The sequence below is a fragment of the Mytilus galloprovincialis genome, chromosome 5, assembly GCF_965363235.1.
Source record: "Mytilus galloprovincialis chromosome 5, xbMytGall1.hap1.1, whole genome shotgun sequence".
NCBI lineage: Eukaryota > Metazoa > Mollusca > Bivalvia > Mytilida > Mytilidae > Mytilus > Mytilus galloprovincialis.
Window position 1 is genome coordinate 88,558,652 of NC_134842.1, and position 27,805 is coordinate 88,586,456.

At 30.7% G+C, this 27,805-nt stretch overlaps 2 protein-coding genes across 6 annotated transcripts in view; one reads left to right on the forward strand and one right to left on the reverse strand.

Annotated features, from left to right (window-relative positions):
- The window catches only part of LOC143076647 (homeobox protein cut-like 1), an 84,423-nt gene extending 70,935 nt beyond the window's left edge, over nt 1-13,488 (reverse strand). For all 5 annotated transcript variants that reach the window (XM_076252487.1, XM_076252486.1, XM_076252485.1 and 2 more), the window contains exon 1: nt 13,343-13,488. In XM_076252487.1, coding sequence (XP_076108602.1) covers nt 13,343-13,405 — 63 coding nt within the window. In that variant the 5' untranslated portion in view covers nt 13,406-13,488. The remainder of the gene's footprint in view (nt 1-13,342) is intronic.
- A 134-nt stretch (nt 13,489-13,622) lies between these two features.
- LOC143076648 (nucleoporin 88-like) overlaps nt 13,623-27,805 on the forward strand; it is a 37,400-nt gene continuing 23,217 nt past the window's right edge. Inside the window, 6 exon segments of the mRNA XM_076252490.1 lie at nt 13,623-13,872; nt 18,883-19,052; nt 19,572-19,697; nt 20,294-20,560; nt 21,591-21,780; nt 24,780-24,957. Of these exon segments, the coding sequence (XP_076108605.1) occupies nt 13,642-13,872; nt 18,883-19,052; nt 19,572-19,697; nt 20,294-20,560; nt 21,591-21,780; nt 24,780-24,957 (1,162 nt within the window). The 5' untranslated portion in view covers nt 13,623-13,641.

Genomic DNA, 27,805 nt, shown 5'->3' on the forward strand with positions numbered 1-27,805 from the left:
ACATTGGATATCTTTAAGAGACAACGTTTTCTAATATTAGTTACAAAATACAATGGACAGTACAACCATAGATCTATGGTACAACTGACTTAACCAACAGCCCTATGACACCAAACAGATGGTATAAACTTAGTGGTAGGCTTAAACTATAGTGTGAACTAACCTCCCCATTTACCTATAATCTTTTGGAACACAGGTTGTAAAAGTAAAACAGACACTTAGTTACAAAACCTGAACAGTACATTAATGCAGTTACCTAGATGATGCCCACTTTAACTTGTACGAGGATATGAAAGATGGCCCATACCTTACACAGCTGGGACTAAATGTTCTTCCTACTTCAGGAAGCATGTCTTTAGCTTTATCTGGGACTATTATACATACATAATATAAAAGTCCCAAGCTTCATAGTCATTGGCGGATCCAGGGGGGTTCCGGGGGTTGGAACCCCCCTTTTTTTTGACGATCAATGCATTTGAATGGGAACATATAGCTGGAACCTCCCCTTTGTCCTGGGTTGGGACCCCTTTTTAAAATGGCTGGATTCGCTCCTGATAGTTATGTAAATTATGAAACTAATGATACTATTCAAGCATTTATGCAAATTTTAAACACAAATACGGTACAAACATTTTGTCTCCTTTACCCAATCATGAAGCATTATAATTTCTCAAAAAATTTCAGCAGTAAATGAAATGAAGTGTGACAAATTGGATGTTGAATAACCATAGATAATGGTAGGCTTTGGAGAACTGTCATCCCTTGACTTAAGATAAAGATGGCCGATAACCCCAGCCATTGTATGTTATTCCAAGATATCCATTTTAATGACTTGATGGATAGAAAAACATCCTATTGTCGATAGTTCACAGATTCTGGTCCTGAATAACAATTCAAGTGGAACACAAAATATAAAAGCACTTAAATTCTTTTCTACGTTTCTTCCCCGCAGACATAAAAAAGAGGCGTGAAACTAATAATGTTCATTGGAAAGTATTGTATTTAAAATTTAAAGATTTAGATACATATCTCCTATAATTATACGTATAAACATTATTTAGATTTAAAAGTTCGATTATTAAAGGAGGCACGAACTAAATCATTTAAGATTTAAAAATTTCTAAAATATAGGTGAAAAGTTTATATTGTTAATGCTACTATATCATGCAATTAACAACAAATAGTCTTAAACAGGGAAGTAATATTATTCTATCTTATATAATGAAAAGTTTATATTACATGTACTCAAGAATTGGGTACAATTTAGGGAGCATGCATCTGTTTCTAAAATTTTACAACAATAGACAATATATGGTATAATGTGAAAAAGGCAGCAATAACCCAACAATAAAATTAAATTAAACTTTTTTTTAAATAGTGTCTCGACCATATATGTCAACTTTGTCGTGAATCTTGACAAATAGTGTAATAATATGGAATTTTTTGAATGTTTCATATCATTGACATTTTAGTTGTCAGTGGGTTGCTGTCTAATTGTTGTATAATATTTTACTTTTCCATTTACAGTAGTTATAGAAGAGCATGCTTTTTATAGGAGTTTTACTGAATATCTTTACTATGTCTTTTGGTCTTTGATAAATTATAAGATTGTCTAACAGGCAATCACACCTCAACTCCTTATTTTTTATTCTTGTCGTATTTTCAGTTAAAATGATAATGTGCAGTACATGCACAGGATAATTTCAACATTCCACGCTTCTTGTTGACTTTATACAATAAATACTGTTAATAGTGTGAGATCATATCCACATTTAAAAAATCTCAGTGTGACGTAAAACTCTGGAGATTTTGACAAATTATTTGATCCCTGAGTGCTCTTAATTAATTTCATTCATAAGGAAAAAGATAACTCAGGGACCCAATAGTCCAGGCTCCCTTAATTTAGGGAACTTCAAGTGAAAATGCTGATAGTGCTTATACTAATCTTTCATTATTTTTTGCAGCTTCAACAATATCTAAAGTCTAAATAATGAAATGCTATGCCAGTACATAATTTGGTAAAAGAAGAAAAAAATAGGTAATCATTTCTTTCATGTCAGCATCTATCATTTAAATATCACGTTTCTACCGATTAAAATTTTTCAAATTTGATTTGGATGCGACAATGAGAAATTGTTATTCTTTCATCTGCAAGGTGCCTCAAGGAAAGAAAAAAAAACATCCCTGGTAAAGTTACAAGTCGATTTGAGAATGAATGGTGTTCAATGGGGCGAAACAACGGCCGTATCTGATATCGCCACTATCTCTTAATTTTATACATTAATTTACATATTTCAAACATTCAGATCTTAGTTCATAAAATGTCATGTGAAACTTCGAATCTGATAAGATCCTAAAATATACATAAGTTCTTATGAAAATTACCGATAAAATTTTAAGTGTCGGTCCTCAAGTTATTAAATAATAATATTCCTTTGGATCACAATGATTAAGAAATACAATGCTTCGGGAGATCCAGCATAGAAATTTTATTCTGCATCATTAAAACGTTTGAATAAAAGTAACACCTGATTTTTTTTCCTTTTATGTCTGAATCGCTTGGTGTATTTTCTATAGAATAGTACAAATTTCAATAAATCGCCATTTTTCGATGATCCATGAAGTTTAAGTATCCAGAAAATTTATATTCATAAATATTAAAGAATAATGTCACATTCTCGTATTTTTCCATAGTAATTTCATTTTTTTAATGATTTCACGAATGAATTCTCAAATATGTTTTACACCTCTTTTTCAGATCAGTACTTTTCTGCAACATTTTTGAAGGATTCAAATTTTCAAAAGCATGCATATTTTTTATTTTTCATTTCTTTTCAGATTTGAAATAAGACTACATAAAAAAACTTTTTGTCAGTCACTGGTTTAAATCAGTTAACATTTCATACTGCAGTACTTGAAAAATAATTCAAGGAGGCCTTTATATCAAGTGTTAGTAGTTCATCTTCAATGATTACTACCTTGTCAGCTCTGAGGTTGTTACTCTAAACCTTACTCCTGGTGGTAGTGTTGAACTCCCATCCTCAATTACGAAGGTTGGCGATTCTTGTTTTTGACAAAGACTTGATACAATACAATATCATTTCCTTACATTTGCAAAAATCTGTTTAGTTCATATGTAGCTTAAAATCTTAGCTATTCATATGCCAATTAACTTAATAACTTTTAAAGTCAATTTTCCCCTTCAAAATAAAAGCTTTCTTTCTTGCAGCAATATTACAATATAGTTAAAATCTATGGTACTGGTAAAGTTATGCTACAGTGATTCAAAATAAAATTAATAAACAAGGAGTTATCTCCCTTTGAATATTTCATAGAAATTTCAGAAAGTTATTGTTTCTTCCACTGATCATGTCTATACCTTGAATTATTTTCTGAATATGAATAAAAAAAAGATGAAGAGTACGTTTTTGAAAATAGACAGCAACTTAACCACTAAAATTACTAAAGAATATTGTGAAGCTAAATTGAATAGTCTTCAACAAAAGACAGGATTGTATACCATACATTGCCATATGGCATGCTCTTTCTTAACTGATTGGATACCTAAAAGGGTAAGTGCAATCTACACAAATGAAAAAAAAAAAACCAATAGCAAGGTTTGTAACTAGTTGGACAACCAATGAAAAAGTTTGTTACTTCTTGGACATGAACATGAAGATTGCATTTGATTTTGCACTTTCATACTAACTCAATTAGAGAAGACATATTGTTCAGGCTTTTTCAACTGATCAACAACTTTAACTTTTATGCATAAATTAATCACCTGAAAGTTATTTCAAACCCAATTATGGAAGACACACATATAAAACTTCCATTTATCACAATTTGTAATCTATCAAAATAGCTAACAAGACCGATCATTACTATTAATTCATCAATTTAATAAAATAAAATAAAATGGATGACGGTTTTCTTGGATTAGACCAAAAAATTAAAATGCAGATTTTTGTCTATGAAATGAAGTAGTAAAAAAATATATGATTGATACTGAAGCTTTATGACCGAGGATCAACTAAGGGACATTTGATTATAAAATGTCATATTTGAAACCTTACAATGGAAAGATTATCTGCAATTCAGAATACTTTTTGAATTATGTGTTTTTGTTATTACATTTACTTTTTCTGCACTTGCAATTATTTTTAGAATCTATTTTTTTCTTCAACATTTTGAAGAATAATTCCATTTCAATTTTTTATGAACTTTAAAAGAATTATAATAGCTAGTTTAAATCCATTAGCATTTTTTTCAGGGATACTTAAAGAATATTCCAGGAGGCCTTACTTTACATCCTTAAGTGTATGCTACTTCTATGATATAAAACTGAGGTATTACTTATTATTTATAATTTACTTCAAGGAACTAATAATATAGGGTTATTGCATGAATATTGGGGAATATTGTCCCGAGTAGAATTTTATATTGCACGAGCTTGCCAGTGCAATATATGTTCTACGAGGGACAATATTCCCCAATATTCATGCAATAACCCTTTTATTGTATAGCAATATAATATTTGAAAGTAAAAATTGGTTTAAACTAAGATTTTGTTGTTAATGACGTCATGAATTTTGAAGATTTATTGCACTAGTGCAATATTAGAATTTATTGCACACTAACTTTTGGTTACTTTCTGTCGGAAATATTATATTGCTATACAATAATCTCTAATACATATTGTACACATTGTAACTGATATACATGTATATATATATATATAAGATATTAAGTTTAAAAGGTTCAGTAGACTTGCATTTATATTAGTATAACCAAAACAAGTCATTGCATTTGTGTATTTGAACAGATGACTTTGTTAGGTACAAAGATATTTTTCTTACAGCTAATTTCCTAATGCATGAAGAGTAAGACTTTGGTTAGCCAATGCTTGCTTTGTTTGCAGATTGTTCAATGTCCAATCAAATATAAATATGACATATATATATACAGGTTTAACTATGCCTTTCTATACTGTTTCAGCAATCTTTTATACAAACAAAGCAAGCAAGCCATCCAAAGTCTTCCTCTAGGTGCATTAGGAAATTAGCTCTAAAACAGAAGAAAGAAATCTCATTGCCAAAAAGACAATTTATCCCTTTCTGGGCCCCATTTTCCTTAATATTGATGATCAGTACTCAATTATTACATGGCTCATTTAAGATGTATTTAAAATTTCCAGATTTTCAAAAAATATTCAAAATAAAAATTGACTTGTCATGAATACTAATGAAGCCGATTATTCTTTTGATCTCTATAAAAAACCTATATGTTTCATAGTTTGTTGTTTTCTTGCCGATATTTCATTTATAAGTAATTACTTACTTATTGATTATATTAGTTTTTCTTTTATGGGGATGTCGTTAACAGTTGATAGATAAGTATAGATAAGATATATCATAAACATGTACTTAAATCTTATAAAATTTCAAGTACAGTCATTCCTGCAATGTTTTGGGAAATGGGCGGTGATAAGACATTAAGACTTTAAGTCCTTTAAGTCAATTACTATTAAATACATTTAAAAAAGGATTTTTAAATCTTAGAACTAAGCTTTTTTATACGCCCGGGACGGGACGTATTATGGTATACCGTTGTCCGTCCGTCCGTCCGTCCGTCCGTCTGTCCGTCCGTCCGTCTGTCCGTCCGTCCGTCGTCCACACTTCGGACAATAACTCAAAAACACCTTCATCAATTTCCATGAAACTTAAGTGAATTGTTTATATCTATTGACGTAAGCTCCCTTTCGTTTTTTTTTAATTTCAGATTTTAAGTTTTTGATTTATGGGGCTTTATTCATAAAAAAAGGGGGAATTTTCAACACTTCGGACAATAACTCAAAAAGGCTTTCACCAATGTCCATGAAACTTTGGTGAATTGTTTATATCTATTGACGTAAGCTCCCTTTCGTTTTTTTTTAATTTCAGATTTTAAGTTTTGGATTTATGGGGCTTTATTCATAAAAAAGGGGGGATTTTCAACACTTCGGACAATAACTCGAAAAGGCTTTCACCAATGTCCATGAAACTGTGGTGAATTGATTATATCTATTGATGTAAGCTCCCTTTCGTTTTTTTTTAATTTCAGATTTTAAGTTTTGGATTTATGGGGCTTTATACATAAATAAAGGGGGATTTTTAACACTTCGGACAATTACTCAAAAAGGCTTTCACCAATGTCCATGAAACTTTGGTGAATTGTTTATATCTATTGATGTAAGCTCCCTTTCAATTTTTATAAATTTCAGATTTTAAGTTTTGGATTTATGGGGCTTTATTCATAAAAAAAGGGTGATTTTTAACACTTAGGACAATAACCCAAAAAGGCTTTCACCAATGTCCATGAAACTTTGGTGAATTGTTTATATCTATTGATGTAAGCTCCCTTTCAATTTTTATAAATTTCAGATTTTAAGTTTTGGATTTATGGGGCTTTATTCATAAAAAAAAGGGTGATTTTTAACACTTCGGACAATAACTCAAAAAGGCTTTCACCAATGTCCATGAAACTTTGGTGAATTGTTTATATCTATTAATGTAAGCTCCCTTTCAATTTTTATACATTTCAGATTTTACATTTCCGTGTTATGAATTTTTATGCCTAAAAAAGGGGGGATTTTTCCAATTTTGGGACTATAACTAACACTTTCACAAAATTTTATGTATGGATGAAAAATTAAGAAAACAAACTTAGTTAAATTTGAGGTAGCCTTAATAGTGCCAATTTTTTTGTGCATTTTTATTTATTATTTGTATTTGACAGGGCTCACACTATTTCTAGTTGATCATATAAATTCATTTAGAGCATAAAAGACAAGTTAAAAGAGCAACGGGCGTATCATGCGCCTAAGCGCAGCACTTTATTAATATCAGTAACACACTATATATATACTGAAGAGAGGTGTGAATTTTTTTTTTAATGAAACAACAACTCTACGACTAAAATAACCATGATACATCTTGTGTGCAACATACAGTGACTTTTTATTGCTTTTTTTCTTTAAATACAAAAGTTAAATGTTAGTAGGCAATAGAGAATTTCTGTACATTTAGGACTTTTTATATCAAGCTTGAATAAATATTTAATTGAATTGTAACATATATAATGAAACCATGTATTATAGAAATGATCATTGAGAATGAAGAGACAACCTGACCAAGGAGCAAAAAACAGGTCCAAGGCACCAATAGTTTCCTCTCATCCTCAAGAAAAAAGGGAGATAATTTGTAACTTTTTTTAAAGGGGAAAACTAAGCCACCTGTTTATCCTCAAACATTTTAAGAGACAAATTAGCTTCTACTGAAAACTTTTAAGAAAATCTTATTCTAAGATAAAATTGGGAGTACAAAAAACTTCCCTATAATCCATCAGGGCAAACTGAGCCACAATGATTATTATCTCTTAAATCCAGTTCCTTTGCCTGTAGCATAGAAAAACTGAGGAGACTGCTTCCCTGTATAGACCAGTAAAGGGAGATAATTAAAGTGTCCTGCCAACAGGGGTAAATTCAGTAAATAAATATACGTCATCAGGGACCGCCCATTTAGGGGAGAGCTTTCTGTATAACACTGAAATTATATGCTCTTCTGATTGGCAGATAATGTTTGTAATAAATATTTTTTGGTAGATGGATCAAAACTAGAGTTAATAAAAAAATAAAAAATATATGCTGAATGTACTAATTTTTTCCCCTTCAGGGTTGAAAAGTAATGGGGGTCAGTATAGGAATTCAGTGCGAATCTACATTGTTTGTAAACAAGGCCATGTGAATGCCCAAAAATGCCGCATGACCCTATGTTTTTATTGTTGCAAAAGATAGGGCTACATTTGTACTTTCATGAATGATATATGAAAGATTTTAATTTCTAAAGGTAAATCAGGTATAAATTTATTTCCACACATAGATTACCATTAAAGTCAATGGGAGATTTTTTACTGAATTTACCCCTATAGGAAAATATGCACTTTTTCACTGTACTTGTCCAAGGCCACACAATAATCACAAAACTCATTTCCTGTAAATGTTAATGTAATGGAAGGATTTTGGAACCATTTAAAGCTGTTTTTTACACAAATTTCTATCTTTAACTGCGGCTATCCAGGATGCACTCATTGTACTGTGAGAGAAGCATGAAGTATATTGTAAAAATCAGTTTTTGTGTCCAGATTGAAAGAAATAATAGAAATTACAATTGAGAGTTATGATATCAATGAAAGGCATGAATATTCTCCCCATTTACATCACATTTTGCACATATTTCTCCTCATAATGTATAAAATCATATGAAAAAAATGGATTACCTCCCTTTGACATAGTGGTTTTTTTTTAGCTGTGTTCCCCATGTTAAGTTGTAGAACAAGTGGTAAATAAGCACTTTTCTAGTATTTTAACACTCGAATAATCTGACCGCATGAAGGTATTCATTTATTTTTACACAACGCCTTGCGTTTCTTTATTGAAAGAATATACTAGACAAGTTTTCATGATTACAGGTCCTTCATCCATGAAGCAAGTGTTGAAATGTTTGTAATTGGATTTTTATGTTAAATAATTTGCTTTTTAATATTCTAAATTGTTACTTCAATCTCCCAAATGTAAAGTTTGGTCATACCTAATCTTATTTTTTTATATTTGGCACTTTTTTCTACTTCAGTTCTAGCTGTCTAGTTTTGGCGAAGAACCCATCCTGATGTTGGGGTAACAGGAATTTCTGCAGAGTGATTGTCAATGACATTTTGTGAAATTTACAAGTAATTAAAACACAGATTTAGTATAATGAAACATAATTGTTGTTTTATTTGGTATGAAACTGCTTAAAAAAGCCTTTGAAAAGTCTTTTTGTGGTCTTTTCATGGTAGTTAACCAAAAACTTCCATATAAGGAAAAAACAAACTAAGAGTACACCAAGACTTTAGTTTCTAGATGTCCTTGCAATACTAGTCAAAGCAAACACAGAAAGCAATTCATATTTATTAAACATAGTATTTTACACCATTCTTTTAAAAACAGTCAATGTGCAACTTTATATACCAAATATACATTGGCCGCAGTATGGGCTGTAGTATAAATTTTGCTCTATCTTTACAAATTCAGCATTTATGAAGGTTGTATTGAAACTGGAACTTGAAAATTGGATACATTACATGTTTATTACAAAAAAAGTTGGAAAAGAAGTAAAAAAGTCCCTTATAGGGGTAAATTCAGTAAATAAATATACGTCATCAGGGACCGCCCATTTAGGGGAGAGCTTTCTGTATAACACTGAAGTTATATGCTCTTCTGATTGGCAGATAATGTTTGTAATAAATATTTTTTGGTAGATGGATCAAAACTAGAGTTGAAAAAAAAAAAAAAAATATATGCTGAATGTACTAATTTTTTCCCCTTCAGGGTTGAAAAGTAATGGGGGTCAGTATAGGAATTCAGTGCGAATCTACATTGTTTGTAAACAAGGCCATGTGAATGCCCAAAAATGCCGCATGACCCTATGTTTTTATTGTTGCAAAAGATAGGGCTACATTTGTACTTTCATGAATGATATATGAAAGATTTTAATTTCTAAAGGTAAATCAGGTATAAATTTATTTCCACACATAGATTAGCATTAAAGTCAATGGGAAATGTTTTACTGAATTTACCCCAACAGCATCAGTTTTGAATCAAAGTAAAAGAGGTCACAAAATATCTTTGTTGGGATAATATAAAACCCTGAAACCTTAGTATAATGACCTGTATTCATCTCTCTTTTATTTAATTATTGCTACAGAGATGAGTTTTGAATTTCATAACATTTACTTAGAAAGCTACCACAACAGACATGAGAAGTTTAGTATTTATAGTTCAATTAAAATCTACATTATTGTTGCATTTAGGAAAAAATCTGACTATAGCAGATTTTACCTCCATCCTTGCAGAAGAGGTTATACCCAATAAAATCAACTAAATAAATTATCAAAACAAATCTAAACCTTGACTAGCTTTAAGAACTGGTAGAACATGTAAAATAATCATTCAAAAATATGTCACTCATTCCCTTAAGTATTTAAAGAACCTCAAATAGAATATACATTGCTGCAATGTGAATATGATTTAGGCAAATCTAAAAATGGTAGAATTATACCAACAAATATTATATACTTATCCTATTTCATTAGCGAAACAATTATGAAATTTACGAGATTTGAAGTAATTGATAATTTTGAGGCCTTGAGATAAATATACAAGTATGTAACTTCTTCATCCCTTGATGTACAACAAATAGTCAAATAACCTGAGAATTACAATAAATTTTATCCACTTAGTAAATCTGATTAAAAACAGAATAAATTTCCCTCCAGATAGAGAATATTTATAAAAATCAATATCTAGGTTGTGCTTGATCAATCCATCGGCAGAAAATTTTAGCTTGTTTTATTATTTGTGGCTGAACGTAAAAAATCAATGATTGTATTTCAATCAATTTGGTATAACTTAATTTAGGAATCTTCACTAAATCATGTTGTTCAGTATTAGGAGTATTTTTACAACTAATCAATATTTACATTGTTATAAAAGCAATGATCATTGATTTTTAAGACAAGAAATGAGATATTATAAACTTCTTTGTCTCCCTGGGATTACCTACATGTACATTTATACTTGATCATTTATCCTGTTTTATTTTAAATCTGATTTCTATTTTCGATCATACCTTTCATTTATCAGCTGTTCCAAAAACTTTTGGGTGAAGGATGAGGAGCACTTTAATTAAATATAGGTGGTTGCATTTTCTCTTTGAATTTTGTCAGACTTATTAAATTAAATGTGTTACACTATTGGTGGTTGATGTCTTTAGAAAGTGTTTCCTATGCACTCTATGTGTAAAGCTTTGAAATACAAACAAGACACTCTTATCTTGTTGTATTGTGTTGTGTGGTTACTTTCGACATGTTCGATGATGATGGGGGTTTTGAACAACCTTGACTGGCTTAAAAGCCCTGGCATGGTCGGTTGTTACTGTCTGTTAAATTCAATTCAGAGTCTTTTATTTGAATTATTTCAAAACACAAACAAAATGTATTTCTATTTCATTGGTGTAACATAGTCTCATTGATCTATACCCAACTCTTTTTATTCCTATAAAGACCTTATAATATATATAATAATATAAAGTCATAAGAGTTTAACAATTTTATTCAGATTTAGCCTAATCAATTTATTGTAACAAAAAACATATAAATCTATGTAACTAAATCAAAATATTAATTTTCATAATAATGGCCTGTGGTTTTCCTTAAAAAGATAGATTAGTGCATACCCGTAGCCAGGGGGGTTCGAGGGGTTCGGATGAACCCCCCCTTGAAAACAAATAATGACTGTTAAAGTCGACGTTCTGTTTGAGTTGTGACTGTTAAAGTCGAGTTTTTGAGGCCAACGAACCCCCCTTTGGAAATTCCTGGCTACGGGCCTGTTAGTGCATGGCTAAATCCACCACTATAATATGAAATTTGGTTAAAATTTAAAGCCACGAATATGAAAATTTCACTATGATTTATGTATTTATTGTTTTTCTTTGATTTTCTCATTTTTAAAACATTGTACAGTACAAATACAAATTGTAAGATGATTTACTTACAACTTTGTAACAATTATATCATATAAATGACAAAAGAAAAGAAGTATGTGGGTCAGTGTTCATGAAGGAGTAACCAGACAAAATATTCCCCCCCTTACATCTCATCATTATTCTTCTGGATGCACATAAATTTGATTTAAAAAAAAATGTAAACATGGGAGATAACTCAATAATAAATGCCTAAAGTATTTTTATTTACTTTTTCAAAACCTTATATTTCATGTATTTGCAAATGTACTTACAAGCATATTTTTTTTCTTTTCAAATCCATAATCAAAGAAAACAATTAATTTATGAAAAGAACAACTCAAAAAGTATAAAATGTATATTGGATTTTTTTTTTTGGGTGTTGGGGGAGGGGGTATCTTGAGAAAGGGTTGCACAGGGGTGTTAACAATAGATTTCCAAAAAATAATATAATTAGATAGAAAACTGAATAAAAGCAATTAAACAGTTTCAATATTTTTAAGTTGGAAAAACAAGGGTACATAAAAAGGATGTTGATCTTTATAAATTTTCTGTTAGAATTGCAGTAGGTGATCCTGAACTTACAATAAGGGGCCCAATGAAAATATAAATATGATGAGAAAAGTGTACTTAAAACACATTTTGTTTACCATTAAAGTCCTCTCCTGGATCCATCTATTATACTTTTCAACAGGAAATAACTTTGTGAGTTATAAGTGATTTTTATACTGTGCAATGACAATTCATAGCTCCTTCGAACTTTTATATTATACATTAGACAAATGAAACCCAAAACTATTTTTGTGTTATTGTTTTTTTATTTTAAATATTGTTTTTTTTTTGTTTTGTATAAATTTACTCCATGTATCAACTTAATCCTTGTATGTTTAATTATTATGTATTCTTCTCTGTACCTTTGCTAATTGTTTTTTTAGAGAATAAAGTACATATCTATTAATTTCTATTTATTGTTGCAGCACTGATTAACTCCAAAGATTGTACATGTATTTGTCTTTTCATTCATAGAAAACAAAGCAAAACTTTTACATATATCATGCACAAGCAAATCCTTTTATTTCTCTCTATATATAAATAAAAATGCTTGTTTATCAAAAAAATATAAATATAAGGTATTTATGTGTCACCTACAAATTTACCAAACATAAATCTTAATTGTCCTGTTAATGGTACACTATGCCCAATCATGATATGAATGATAAAAGTCTTCTGAAAGATAATTTATACTCACCTAATATCTGTCTTAGTGGTGTATTGGAAATGATCAAAACATGACAATGAATATAACTGTTTATTTTAATGAAGTTATCACAGGTGACATTAAACATTACTGGGACTAATCTGGTTACCAAATTTGTAATACACAAGTTAATGACTTCCAATACACATGTATCAGTTGTGGATGCTGAGAAGACAAGTCATAAAACTTTTCAAACTTTCACTGAAGCGTAAAGAGTTTGTTACACTGTTTGAAATTTTGGAATTTATAATAAACTTGTCATTTAAAACTTTATTATCAGCTGCTGCTTCGGTACTGACACAAAGAAATACACTAATCAGTCAGCCATATTGATTTTTTAGATAATACACATTTTATTGATGATATTGGGAAATTGGAAAACAGCTGACATTTTGTTACTGCATTATTTTTGATTGGGGTTTGGATAATACATGAAACCTCCGTCACCTTAAGATATGATAAATAATGTTAATGAAGATGGACATACCTGTAGTTCCTGTAAATCAAACTCTTTCCAATATTGTACCATTGACTGCAAGCTCGCAGCCATCTTGAACGGGATTAAGCCCAATCAATTGATCACATGACCCACTTAGAATCGAAAATAATCTCAAAACTGTTTACATTTTAATTTCTAGAAACAAAAGTTGTCAACATTTATGATTAAACTATTTTTAACAAATACATATTTATGATCATAAAAAGGTAGTTTATTATCGTTGATAGCATTTCTTTGTAGAAATGAAACCGATATTTTCTTCTGTTCCGAGGCTTTACACAGGGAAAATGGCGGGTGTTGACAGTTGGCGCACATGTTTAAATAACCAGAAATTTGTCAAAAATCTTGCAGAAAACAATTCTAAAGACTCAAAACAAAAACTCAGAAATTTAGCTAAAAGTTTATTTGTTGTATATGACAGCGATTTATATGTATGGGACTCGTACGCATGTCACATTGTCTATTTTAATCTGAAGCAGTTGCTTTTGGAAGATAAGGAAAAGCAAGAAAGATTTCAGGTATAAAATGCATCTGTCTGAAAGTTATCTTGCATGCAAGCCGTGAATAAATGTTTTGTCACTTTAACAGAAGAGATATGGGGATGTTTATGTGTTTTAAGTTGGCATATTTATAATTTGTTGCCCTTTTATGAAAATGAAAGTAGAAAACGAAAGTAGATTTTTTGGTTTATAAACTTCTATACAATAAAGAAGACAACTGATTGGCTTCTGTGTTTTTTATAATTGGGATGAATAAAATAAGTAAGTAATACAAAACATCATTTATATTTTTCATCATTCACTTCCACACAATACAAATTGTTTCCTGGTACTTTTGTCTTCCTCATATGTAATTTCTCATACATGTAATACTTAATACTTGTGTAACAGGAGGGTCGGGTGGCTATGCGTCACCGTTCCCTCTTGTCGATTAATGATTCGTTCCGCTGTGACTGAGCTCTGGCAAATGAGACCAAATACAGATGTTCAGATACTTTAATATATTCTACATAATTTACATGAAAACAGTTAATCAAAACCATAAATTGGATTATGTATAGCGAAATTCATTGGCCGGACTAATGCTAAATCGAAAGACGGATTAATGATAAATCCAAGTGGTCTAATTCAGACCCAGTACATAATATTTCTTTAACAAGTCTATACTTTTCACAAGTTCATTTCAGACGGTATAATTCCTCCATAAGAATGGCAAAATCTTCTCTTAAATATCCAGTAAGTTTGTTGAAACGTCTACCAAATCATTACTATATAATTTATCTAAATATACACTTTGTTATTCCTTTCTCTGACAGTGAAATAGTTCATTTTGCGTCGTTCCGTGTTTAGCAAAGGGAGATTATTACACAGCTGCGCATCTCCGTTACACTTGTAATGGTGAAAGATCAAGATCTCTAGACGGCTTGCCAGTTCTTGGAATCAACTTATTTATACTTTGTTATAAAAATGAGAATTGAAATGGGGAATGTGTCAAAGACACAACAACCCGACCATAGAACAGACAACAGCAGAAGGTCATCCACTTTTCTGCACACATTCTGGCCATTTAATTGCATTATTGGTCAGCATCTGTTGTAGATTCAGATTCAATATTTTATTAAAGTCTCACTCTATGTGTTGTATAAATTTCATTGCAAATGATGCTTGTACTTACTTGCTGCTAATTAGATAAACAGCCTCTAAGATTTGGAACTCACATCCCTAAAGGTATTTTAAGGTTTTTCTTTCTGCAACAGAAAGCAAGACCGAGTCCTGGGTTTGAAAGACATAGAAATTTTATATGTTTATGCTAATGTCAAAGAATTACTGAAATAAATATGGGATGAGACTTATTGCCTGTATGGTTTGCTTTCTTGCATCTCATATTGAAGAAATAAAGTTTTTCAAACCCAAGTAAATTCAAGTCAAGAAAACTCAGGTCAATTCAAACCCAATACTGTGGATTCATTTATTTTCGTGGGTACCAATTTTCGTGGATTAAGGAAATCTTACATGTTCGTGGATATTTAATTTCGTGGTTTTGCTGAAATCTGCATACCAGCCTATAGAAAATTTGCTATTCGTTGAACATTTAATTTCGTGGTTTACCTGTTCCCACGAAATCCACGAAAATTGATATCCAACGAATAATAATGAATTCACAGTATCCCCAAGCCAATCTGGTCCAATATTTTTATTCTAAAATTGCTCTGAATGTATGGCAGTCAGGGGTACTACTTGTACAAGTTATTTTTAATTACTTGAAGAAGTAATATTAATATACTTATATAAGTAAATTTGTAGGATACTTATACAATTGAATTTTATTTACTTGTATAGGTAAAAAAAAATATTGGCTGAGTTATGTCCCTTAGACATTCAGATTTTTAGCTCACCTGACCTGAAAGGTCAAGTGAGCTTTTCTCATCACTTGGCGTCCGTCGTCCGTCGTCCTGCGTCCGTCGTCTGTCGTCCGTCGTCCGTCGTCCGTAAACTTTTACAAAAATCTTCTCCTCTGAAACTACTGGGCCAAATTCTACCAAACTTGGCCACAATCATCCTTGGGGTATCTAGTTTAAAAAATGTGTGGCGTGACCCGTCAAACCAACCAAGATGGCCGCCATGGCTAAAAATAGAACATAGGGGTAAAATGCAGTTTTTGGCTTATAACTCAAAAACCAAAGCATTTAGAGCAAATCTGACATGGGGTAAAATTGTTTATCAGGTCAAGATCTATCTGCCCTGAAATTTTCAGATGAATCTGACAACCGGTTGTTGGGTTGCTGCCCCTGAATTGGTAATTTTAGGGCAATTTTGCTGTTTTTGGTTATTATCTTGAATATTATTATAGATAGAGATAAACTGTAAACAGCAATAATGTTCAGCAAAGTAAGATCTACAAATAAGTCAACATATTTAAAATGGTCAGTTGACCCCTTTAGGAGTTATTGGCCTTTATAGTCAATTTTTAACCATTTTTCGTAAATCTTAGTAATCTTTTACAAAAATCTTCTCCTCTGAAACTACCATGCCAAACTAAACCAAACTTAGCCACAATCATCATTGGGATATCTAGTTTAAAAAATGTGTGGCGTGACCTGGCCAACCAACCAAGATGGCCGCCATGGCTAAAAATAGAACATAGGGGTAAAATGCAGTTTTTGGCTTATAACTCAAAAACCAAAGCATTTAGAGCAAATCTGACATGGGGTAAAATTGTTTATCAGGTCAAGATCTATCTGCCCTGAAATTTTCAGATGAATTGGACAACCCATTGTTGGGTTGCTGCCCCTGAATTGGTAATTTTAGGAAAATTTTGCTGTTTTTGGTTATTATCTTGAATATTATTATAGATAGAGATAAACTGTAAACAGCACTAATGTTCAGCAAGGTAAGACCTACAAATAAGTCAACATGACCAAAATTGTCAGTTGACCCCTTAAGGAGTTATTGCCCTTTATAGTAAATTTTTAACAACTTTTCGTCATTTTTTGTAACTTTTCTAAAAATCTTCTTCTCCAAAACTACTTTGCCAAATTTAACCAAACTTGGCCACAATTATCATTGTGGTTTATAGTTTAAAAAATGTGTCCGATGACCCAGCCTACTAAACAAAATGGCCGACATGGCTAAAATTAGAACATAGTGGTAAAATGCAGTTTTTGCTTTATATCTTTGAAACTAAGACATTTAGGGCAAATCTTTCAACATTTAAATGTCCATCAGAATAAGATATATCCCCTCACAAATTTTGAGTTGAATCGGACAACCGGTTGTTGGGTTGCTGCCCTAAAATTTGTGATTTTAAGGATATTTTGCAGTTTTTGGTTATTATCTTGAATACTATTATAGATAGAGATAAACTGTAAACAGCAATAATGTTCAGCAAAGTAAGATCTACAAATAAGTCAGCATGATCAAAATTGTTAGAGGACCCCTTAAGGAGTTATTGCCCTTTATAGTCAATATTGAACAACTTTTCGTCATTTTTGTAACTTGTATAAAAATCTTTTCTAAAACGACTTGTCCAAATTTAACCAAACTTCGCTACAATCATAATACATTGTACTAGGGTATCTATTTAAAAAAAAGTGTCTAATGACCCCGCCTACCAACGAAGATGGCCGACATCAGTAAACACATTAACAGGTGAGCGACACAGGCTCTTGAGAGCCTCTAGTTTTACTTGTAGAAGTAAAAAAGTTTTGCTCATTGTTGAAGGCCGTACGGTGACCTATAGTTGTTAATGTCTGTGTCATTTTGGTCTTTTGTGGATAGTTGTCTCATTGGCAATCATACCACATCTTCTTTTTTATATCCTATCTTCTTTTATTGAATTCTTATGATTTCTTTGCTTTAATCGAATTTTAAATAATCTGGCCTTTGCAGATGTCTTTACTAATCATTTAAGTGTAATTTCATGGATTATGAAAATCCCATTTGTCTGTTATCTTCAGAACACTGCTCATTTACAAGCCCCCAAGGAGCAATTTTTGAAGGCCTTGTGCAAATACTTAAGATCTTTGCGCAATCAGTTTCTTTGTTGAATTAATGAGATGAAACATTGAACTCTAATAAAAAAAATTGAGGACTTTTGTGGGATTGTAAGAAAAATTTACTTATGCAAGTAAATTTTTGAGAAAATTAACATGATTAAGGGGAGATTGTTCAAACATTATTTATTTACTTATATGTGTATTTTTTTTTTTCTTCAAGTAAATAAAAATAACTTGTACAAGTAGTACCCCTGACTGTATGGATAGATCAAGTTCTATTTACTTTAGTTACTTGCATTTGGGCCTCATTGGGTTTGGACTGGAATAACATGATTTTAAAATTCATAGCATGGTGGTAAAAAAGGTTATTGTGATAGTGCTATTTTCAATCCCTGTGCCATGTTTAAACATATTTTGGTAGAGACAGTGGAAAGGTACATGTAGGTAAGCATTTCCTTTTTCTTTTCTTTTTTGGGAAAGGGAAATTGAAATGTCAGATGTTTGTTTAGTCCTCTGACATGCCTATCTGATTAGAAAATAACTTTTCCACACCAGGACAATAATGAATTTGAGTAGGCAGCTGTTTTCTTGGTAGGCAGGTTAAGAGGAAACAAACATATTCTTTTTTATGCCCCACCTACGATAGTAGAAGGGCATTATGTTTTCTGGTCTGTGCGTTCGTCCGTCCGTCTTTCTCGCTTCAGGTTAAAGTTTTTGGTCAAGGTAGTTTTTGATGAAGTTGAAGTCCAATGGACTTCAAACTTGTATACATGTTCCCTATGATATAACCTTTTAAATTTTAATGCCAAATTGGAGGGTTTACCCCAATTTCACGGTCCACTGAACATAGAAAATGATAGTGCGAGTGGGGCATTCGTGTACTGGGGACACATTCTTATTTTTTAATGGCCCTGGCTAGTGTAAATTTACTTTTTAAATCTAAAAGATTAAATGCTTTTTTTAGACACTCTTGTCTACTTGACCTATATACATCTAAATGAACTAAAAATGATTTGTTGAATTCTATTTACAGACACTGTTATGTACTGACGCACCAAGGTTTGATGTGGAATGTTTGGTTTTCAACAGAACTGGGAATTATCTAGCAGTATGGGGTCAGACTGGTATTACTGTGATAGAGTTGCCACGGAGATGGGGAAAATACAATGATTATGAAGGTGGAAAGCAGTGTGTTCAGTGCAAGTAGGTCAACAAAGAAACACCAGTGGTTTATAACAACAGTAACAGAGTTTGTAATACCCCTATTTTGAAGGAGGGGTATACTTGTAAACCTCCATCTGTCCTTCTCTTAACATTTATTTGCAGTTTTTGAAATCAAGCTTCCTTAAACGTAAATCAAGGTCCTTAAAAATATTTAAATGTATATTTATAAACTTCCTTTTTACTAAATACTTATATAATCTTAGATATGATTGGCATAACCATTTGTTAAATTTATATATACATGTAATCTTAGATATGATCATGATGATTGGCATAACCATTTGTTAAATTTACTCAGGAATTACAAATCAGAGCCTCCTGAAATCTAGCTGCCAGCTTTAAACCTGACCAATGAAATAGCAAAGTTAGCCTTGTCATAGAAAATTGAAAATTGATTAAAAACCAATAAACTATAGTGACTTGCTATTGTTGTTACTTACATGTATTTGAAATATTTGTGTATTATATATATTATATTTAAACTTTGTATATTTGTAGATCTTTGAATGTTGCTGAGCATTATTTTGCTGGCCATAATGGAGTACGTCTGCTAACGGTACTGTGGCACCCTGGGAGTGAGACAGACAGCCATATTGCTTTTCTGACATCAGACAACACATTAAGGTCTATTGATGGACTTCTTTCTCATGCATAATTTAAAACATAGCGTTACCTGCCTAATCTGACACCTGAGTATTCCAACAACCTGCTATAACTGGTGCATTTTCATGGTCCCAAAATATGTCTATCCTTGCAGATAAATACCTGAGTATTCTGACACCCTGGTTAATCTGATATTTTGTTCAGGTCACCCAGTGTGTCGGCTTAAACAGGTTACACTATATGAATATTCATTTATTTTAGGTTTGGTATTAGTTTAAATTCTTTAATTTCTTTAAAGATACACCAGTCTTATACTGCACACAAATCTCCTCATTTATCCTATCTAGACCATGTGTAGTTTAAATAAAAAGGACACAGTCCTTTTATAAATATGTTCAACTATTCAAAAGAAGAAGAATGGAATAACACTGATTTTAATGGTGAAAATCACATTGAAATTTGTTACAAATGCCGTATTTTTTTAAATATTTTTTGACAAAATGTTTTTAAGATAAATATTTTTTGTTCAATAAAATTAAGTTTAAAGATGTATAGATCTTTTTCATAACTACAACTTTAGTACATGTACTATAAAATTGATTTCTTTTCTGTTGCAGTATTTATAATATACAGGAACCAAATATTCCCGTCCAAGTTATCAAACTAAGTAATGCACCACAAGATATCAACCAATCACCGACCAAGGTTTCATTTCCTGCTGTGCTTGGAGAGTATGCTGCTTCCTTTGATTTTGGCCCCCCTGTAACATTGAAAAAGAAACAAAGACCATACACCAAGACAGAAACAGCATCTGTGACCGTTTGGCCAGCATACATTGTGAGAGGCAATGGTGATGTCTTGGTGGCCTATACAGAGGTTTCTAGGTAAGTGAAAGTTTGCTCTTGATATACATTAGTATATATTAGAAAATAGTAACTCAGAGCAGGAACATATATTTTGGCGTGACTTGACACTTCCTAATTGTAGCCGATTTTATCGTCGATTATAGTTATAATATAGAAATGGACATGTGTTGAAAACAACCTCGCTATTATCTTTATAATTTCTGAAAGTATCAATAAAATTTCATTCAAGCAAGTTTTATTAAAATGCTGCAAGTATATGAAACTTTTAATCTGTAAATTTGTTATAATAACAATCATTTCATCACAGAATGGTACATAATGCAAATAGGGTAATAAAAAAATGGCACAGATTGCATCCCAAATTCACAAACCATTTTAAAACACTTCACATCAAATAAATCAGACTTATTTTTGTTGTTTTGTTTTTTGTGACAAAATATATGCAGTTCCAATACTTTTTCAGTTCTACCAAAATCCATAAATCTGGCAAAGTCATGAGAAGTTTGAGATTTTATCAATTTTATACTAAAAATTCTGTCAGATTCATTTTCTGTTAGATAAACTGTTCCCAGTTCAGAGATGATAGTAAATTTTGAACATTATCTAAATGGAACAGTGAAAAGTTTGTTTTTCAAAATTTTCCAGTTCCTGTCAACCACCTAATATGATATCTGGAGCATATAGATTCCATAAAAATTACTTCTTAGAAATGTCTGCCATATCGACATTACACTTAGCTGTTAACAAACCTGATTAGTTACATAATTAAAAAAATGCCTGACTACTGTAGAATAATTGTTATTCATGGTATTCCTATTTTTTTGTATGTTGTGATTAAAGTTTAATCAAGAATTTGTTCAACCAAGTATAGACTTATCAGCATACTTTGGGAAAAACATCAAATCAAATATCAACGAATATACAAACATTTCGCAATCCATGAAAATAAATATCCATGAAAATTAATGGAACCATAATGTTTGAATTAAACCTATCAAAAGTACATGTATCTTAGTATTTAGTTATGCTATTTTTATCATTTTTGTAGAGGAACCAAGTTTCCCCTCCAGGGACCTCTTATTATGCAGCCACCAGCAGAAGACAACTATGGTGTAGATGCCTGTGCCATATCATGTCTAGAAACAACTCCTACAGCTCTCATCATAGCAACAGGCGAGGGACGACTTCACCATTGTCTGTTGATACCAGCACAAGATATAGAAGATATGACATTACAGGTGAACTAGGTCATACCATATAGGGGTATATTTTTTCAATTCAAAAGAGTACATGCAAAGGTATTGATAAAGATTTTGAATCTACCAAAATAATAACCGCCAAATTATTTCGTATTAATATATCTTATCTAATGAAAGTCACGAAATTGAACACCCGCAAAAATAACCTGCTGTACAGTTTGAGGAGACCAATAGCACCTCAATGAGATAGGTATAGATTGACGTCCATGCTTCTCTTCTAACACAACACCTAACACTTTTATCAAAGCCTCATTTATCAAAATTTCTTAAACAAAGTAATATGTCTACCATGTAGTTAAGGACGAAAAATGAAGAAACCGAAGAAGGCCAGTGGCAGAAACTTCGTTAATAATGGTTTATTACTACAAAACTGTAACGTGACGGTACCCAAATTGCACCTATTTTGACAGTGTTTTCACCTACGTTTTTTTATGATAAAGACAATAATGTCCATTCTGTGTTTATTTTGTAGCCGTATCCTTCTTTATTATATAGGTATACCAATTCAATTTTTAATTCATATGGAATCATAGAAAAATTGGTCTAAACTGACCTCCAAACCATCAATGATTCTGAAATGAGGAGTACCCAAATTGCATCTATGCTTAAATTCGCATCGTCAAAAGTCGAATAACAGAGCTTTTGTTTAATTTCTTCAAATATTTTGAACAATTGGATATAAGTCCATGGTTACTCTTCGTTTTTTTTTAAATGGGTACTTGTAACATATTGTATTTGATCATTTTAAAAAGATGACGTTTTGATGACGTCGCATGGCGACGTTTCAGTACATTTTGCTTTTTCAGTAAACACTTCATCTATTGATAAATACTGTGAACGTTTTGTGCATATCTTAATATTTTCACCTATGTTGAAAGATGTGCATAGTATCAAATCATAAAAATACAAATTGTGTAGTCTCTAGGAAATCTTGTAAGATGTCCGCTGCTATTTTTGCTAAATAGGTGCAATTTGGGTACTCGGTGCAATTTGGGTACCGTTACGTTAACATGTTCCCTATTGGAATTTTTGAAACAAGGAAAAAATTTGATAGCCAATCCACAGTAATTAATTCTCATCCAGTGGAAAATTTCGAAAATATTAGTTCAACAGAATAATATAGAAGTATTGAGTATCAAGATGCAAATAACGGCATATGTGTTGTGAAGGCTCTCCGTCATAAAACTTGTTAGAACTAAGTTGAAAAAGTGTGCTTGAAACACTAAATTCAGTATTTTACTGATGGAGTTTGAATAGATATAAGAAGATGCGGTATGAAGTTCCAATGAGACATCTCTCCATCCAAGTCACAATTTATAAAAGTTAACTAGATATGGATTATCTTACCTAAAAGTTGCATGACCCCAAGTCTTGAAAGTTCATGAGATTTTGAAAACCTTAAAAACTTACCTACATTTTACTTTGAAATTTTGAAATATTGGATTAAAAATGGAGGAGGGAAGACAAAAGTACCTGATAATTATAGGGAAATAAGAAAGCAAGTTATTTGGGGAAACCAATATATAAAAACATGTGGCAAAAGTTTATATTATAGTCATTGGGTAAAGGAAAACATAATTTTTGTTAATGATGTTATTGACGATAAAGGAGAAATTTCTCATAAAATATTAGATAAACTTAAAAAGAAACAAAATTTGGATCGCTGAATTAATTTCTCTTCGAAAAGCCTTACCCAAAATTTGGATCCAAAAATTAAAGAGCAATATATCAAAACATACTAAAATCAACATAACACAAGACATTAAAATGTTTTGTAATGGATTGTATTACAATCTAGATAAAATTAAGTTTAAAGAAATTTATAATATTATAATCAGGTCAAATAAAGAGCTTCCAGTAGGTTTTTGCTCATGGAAAAAACAACTTTCAGGCGAAAATGTCATATATTTCATTAAGAAAAATCTATCTTTTACCTTTCTTTTTTTAAAAGATAATAGATTAAAAATGTTTTGATGGAAACTACTGCATAATATTTAAGCTATTAACCATAATCTGTATCGCTGGAAGGTAATTAATAGTGAAAACTGTGAGCTATGTTTCAAATCTGATAGCTATAATCATTTTTTCTTTGAATGCACATGGGTAAAAAATTATTGGAAATTATTACACCAAATATTTATGGATCTTAATATTGGTCAACATGTTTTTTGTCTGAAAAATCTTGTAACAGGGTACAAAATTGAAGATGTGGAATATTATGTACTTAATCATATTATAACAATTGTTTGCTTTGTGATTTATAATGCTTTTATTTATCAGAAAAGAGAACCAAATATGTGAATATGATGTCAGTCCTAAAAAAGGAAATTAATACACAAATTTTATATCATCCGGAAAATTCCTTTTTGAGAAAACTTCAAAGAAAAATTTTAGAAATTTGATTCTCTGTCTGTCTTGTTTACATTTGATTGACCTAGATTTTTGAGAATCACAAAAATTTCATTGAAATAAAAAGAAGAAAAATTTCTAAACAAAATTGCTCTTTAATTTTTTGTTTGAATATCAGATATATATTATATTATTCAATGTTAAGTGTATTTGAATGCTAAGATACTATCTAAAAAACAATCATAATTCGATTATACTGACCTCTTGATCGATCTGATCGAAACCATGCTCTCTCACTGTCGATTAATCAGAAACTAAAAGCTAAACAAAAAACGGTCAAAGTTCCGTTTTCTTTTTCATTGTTAAGTAAAGTAATGCACACATGTTGTAGACAGCTATTACTCTGTAAATTGTAACTAACACGCAATACTATGTAGAATTATAAAAAGTTTGCTAATGAAATCCCCTGGTTTTATTGGTAATTAACCATACAGGGCAGAACCTTAGTGCCATTGTTGTAACATTAAGGGGATTTGTTAACAACTATTATAGTGAAATAAAGTATCTGAAGTTGGAAAAAAAAAAAAAAAAAAAGAGATTTTGAAGTGATAATGATAATTTATTTACAGTCCGAGGCCAGTTTTGCAGAAAGCAGTATTACCAATAGTACAAAATATGACCACCCATCAGAGGCATCCATCTTTGTTTTTGAAAGTGTTGAATTGGAGTTGTCACTAGCAACAGGACGAGTTGACCCTTATGAACCTGTGGAAGAAGATTTTACATGCCCTATCAAAATAATTAAAGGTAACATCAGAAAAAAGTTTTAGAGATGCATTTTCCCCTTATTTTCATACTTAAATTCTGGAAACAAGTGCCAGGCAAAATTTAAACTTAGTTGATTGCATATGAAAAAACTTATGATTTACATATAATGAATTCTTATAGACATTAGTAAAGAAACAATAATGACAATGCATGATATGGATTAAACTATAGCAGTTGTTATTTTTTTAACATTTATAAAAACAGTTTTGCACATTTCTTCAGGTTCACATGACATAAGCCAAATAAAACTATTTTCTTTATTTAGATTTTTGAAATTTTTACATTTTTTAATTCAGAATCTGACATAACTTGTTATTCAAATGCTAGACATTCCATTATAGAATGAATATGATTTTCAATTGAATTTACAGAACAAAGTTTACAATTTTTTTTTTTTATCTATGTCCATATTAATGACCCTGCTTGATAGCTTATTTGCAAGAACTAGTTCTCATTTGTGGGAGTTTTTTTCTAGTTTCAAAAATCTTTGCAACATTTAGATATTAAAGTCTCTTTTTTTTAAATATCCTTAAATTTTTTGATAAGTTTGTTATAACACTTTTTTACTGAAGCATTCTGTAAAAGACTATCCTTCCAATATTTCATATATATATAAATGCCTTTGAATTTAAACATAATCTCATTAACATTAGAAAATAACATTTTTGTGCATATGACAAATGACAATAATTTGTGGCTTTGATTCTACAGATTTTTTTTATAACAGAACAAATATATGTATTAGAGTACGACCGAGTTCTTCATAAATTGCTAAATTTGTTGATTTACTAGAAACTCTAGTAAATACTTATATAAATATTAGGCATAAATATTTAACAAATTTTAGGCATAAATGTTTAACAAGTAAATTTATTATACTTCATGCCATGTCTGTTTAATTTTTTCTGTCCTTTTGAATATCTTTAAATGCAAAGATATAAACTTTGATTAGAAAAAAAGCCATAGTATTAGACGAACTTTCTGATTCCATTTGCCATAGCCACAAAACTATCCCCATTTCTTTGAAAGTGACATTACCAAATGCAACTTATTACCAAATTTGTATTTGCCATAATCAACTGAACAGTTCTTGTTCCACAATCCTTATGTTTTTTAAGCAGTGTTTCTCAATCTTTATCAATGTTTATGTTTTAGGCAGCATTTTGTGGACTTGTCTGTTTCACTTTCAATTTTGGTGTTTAATTTTGTCCCTTGGTATAATTTTCCCCAATTTTTCAAACTGTAATAATTAATTACATAAATAACGCTTTTGATGAATTTAAATTTCATTGTTAAATTATTGTATGCACTCTACAACAGTTCATTGTTAATCCCTGTATTGATGCTTTCAGAAATTTTTCATGATTTTCTCATTTCTTATCATGCTTATTTCTATTTACAAAAAAAGAAATTCAAAAGGTGCACAAGGTTCAAATTTTATCTATAATAGTTGTGGTTCAATCTCATTAATAATATGAAACAAAGAAAGAGGATAGGTAAAATTTTATTATGATTATAAAACTTTTTCATCAATCTCTGTTTATTTTTCAATTACCTGTTAGGTGCGCTGACCCCCGTGTAAAACGTTAACTAATTTTAGATTTGATTAATTGTATACATAACCCCCAATTTATTGCTTACAAAACTATTTCCTTTTGAAAAATACAATTAATCTTCAGGCATGACTAAATTTGGACAGAAAATTTTCGTTTGAATTAATGATTTTTACTTGTCCATTTTTCCGTGGACAAAAGATTATGATTAGTATTCATATCGCATATGTCATATTTATTGACATGACACGCTGCCAGTCATGTGGTATATACGCTTGATTTATTGTGGTCACCGTACAGTTATTTTATTGTAAGTGATATATATATATTTTTTGTCTTGATCGTAAATTATTAATTGAATATGTAATTTAATAACTAGTAAACAAAATAAGGCAATATTATCTAGATTGTAGAATTTCCTGTTTTGATTTTAAGGTAGATTTGGAATTACCTAAAATATCTGACATTATCACAAAAAAAAGAAAATATACATTAAAATCTACTACTGGAATAATTTTAAGATTTTGATGGTTAGGCCAAATAAAATAATATGTGGGTAAATCTTTGATAAAAATAGGGTACATGTAGGTAGGTACCATTTTTTTCAAAATTTTTACAATTTTTGTTTACTTTGAGTCTATGAGAGAGAAATTCTGACTCTAACAGTGCTTATTGAAGAATGACAAAAAAAACTTTAAAGTAGGCTATTTCTAAGCTTAAAATATAGGGTAGGTAGGAAAATAGGAAACACATAAACAAATTTATTTGGCCTAATTAAAGGCAGATCATTGCCCTTGGGAGCTGTAAATCATATAGAAGTTTTCCATTGACTGGCTGTAAATTTCATGATAGATGGAGTTACCTCTCTTGAATAATTCATTCCAAGATAATTTTTAATGAATGTTTAAGGTCAAAAAATGTTTTATGACTTGTTATTTAACATAATCACCTTAAGAAGGGCTGATTGCTTTTTTATGTGTAGGTCTATCTGTTTGTATCTATTTTATAATGCCTCTGTCTGATTTTTTCCCTAAATAAAATTGAGTATAATTTGTAATTTGTGGCTGATTTGATTCACAACAAGTGATGCAAAAGGAATCACTGTATAAATAGTATGGCAGAAATTATCACGGTAATAAGAGAAAAAAAAATAACCTTATTTCACCACAACACTCATACAAAAATGAAGAATTTATGTTGTCATGGTGACAATGTGCCTACTTCATTAAAAGTTATTTGCTCCTGATTTGGTTGATAGAAAGCACTCGATACAA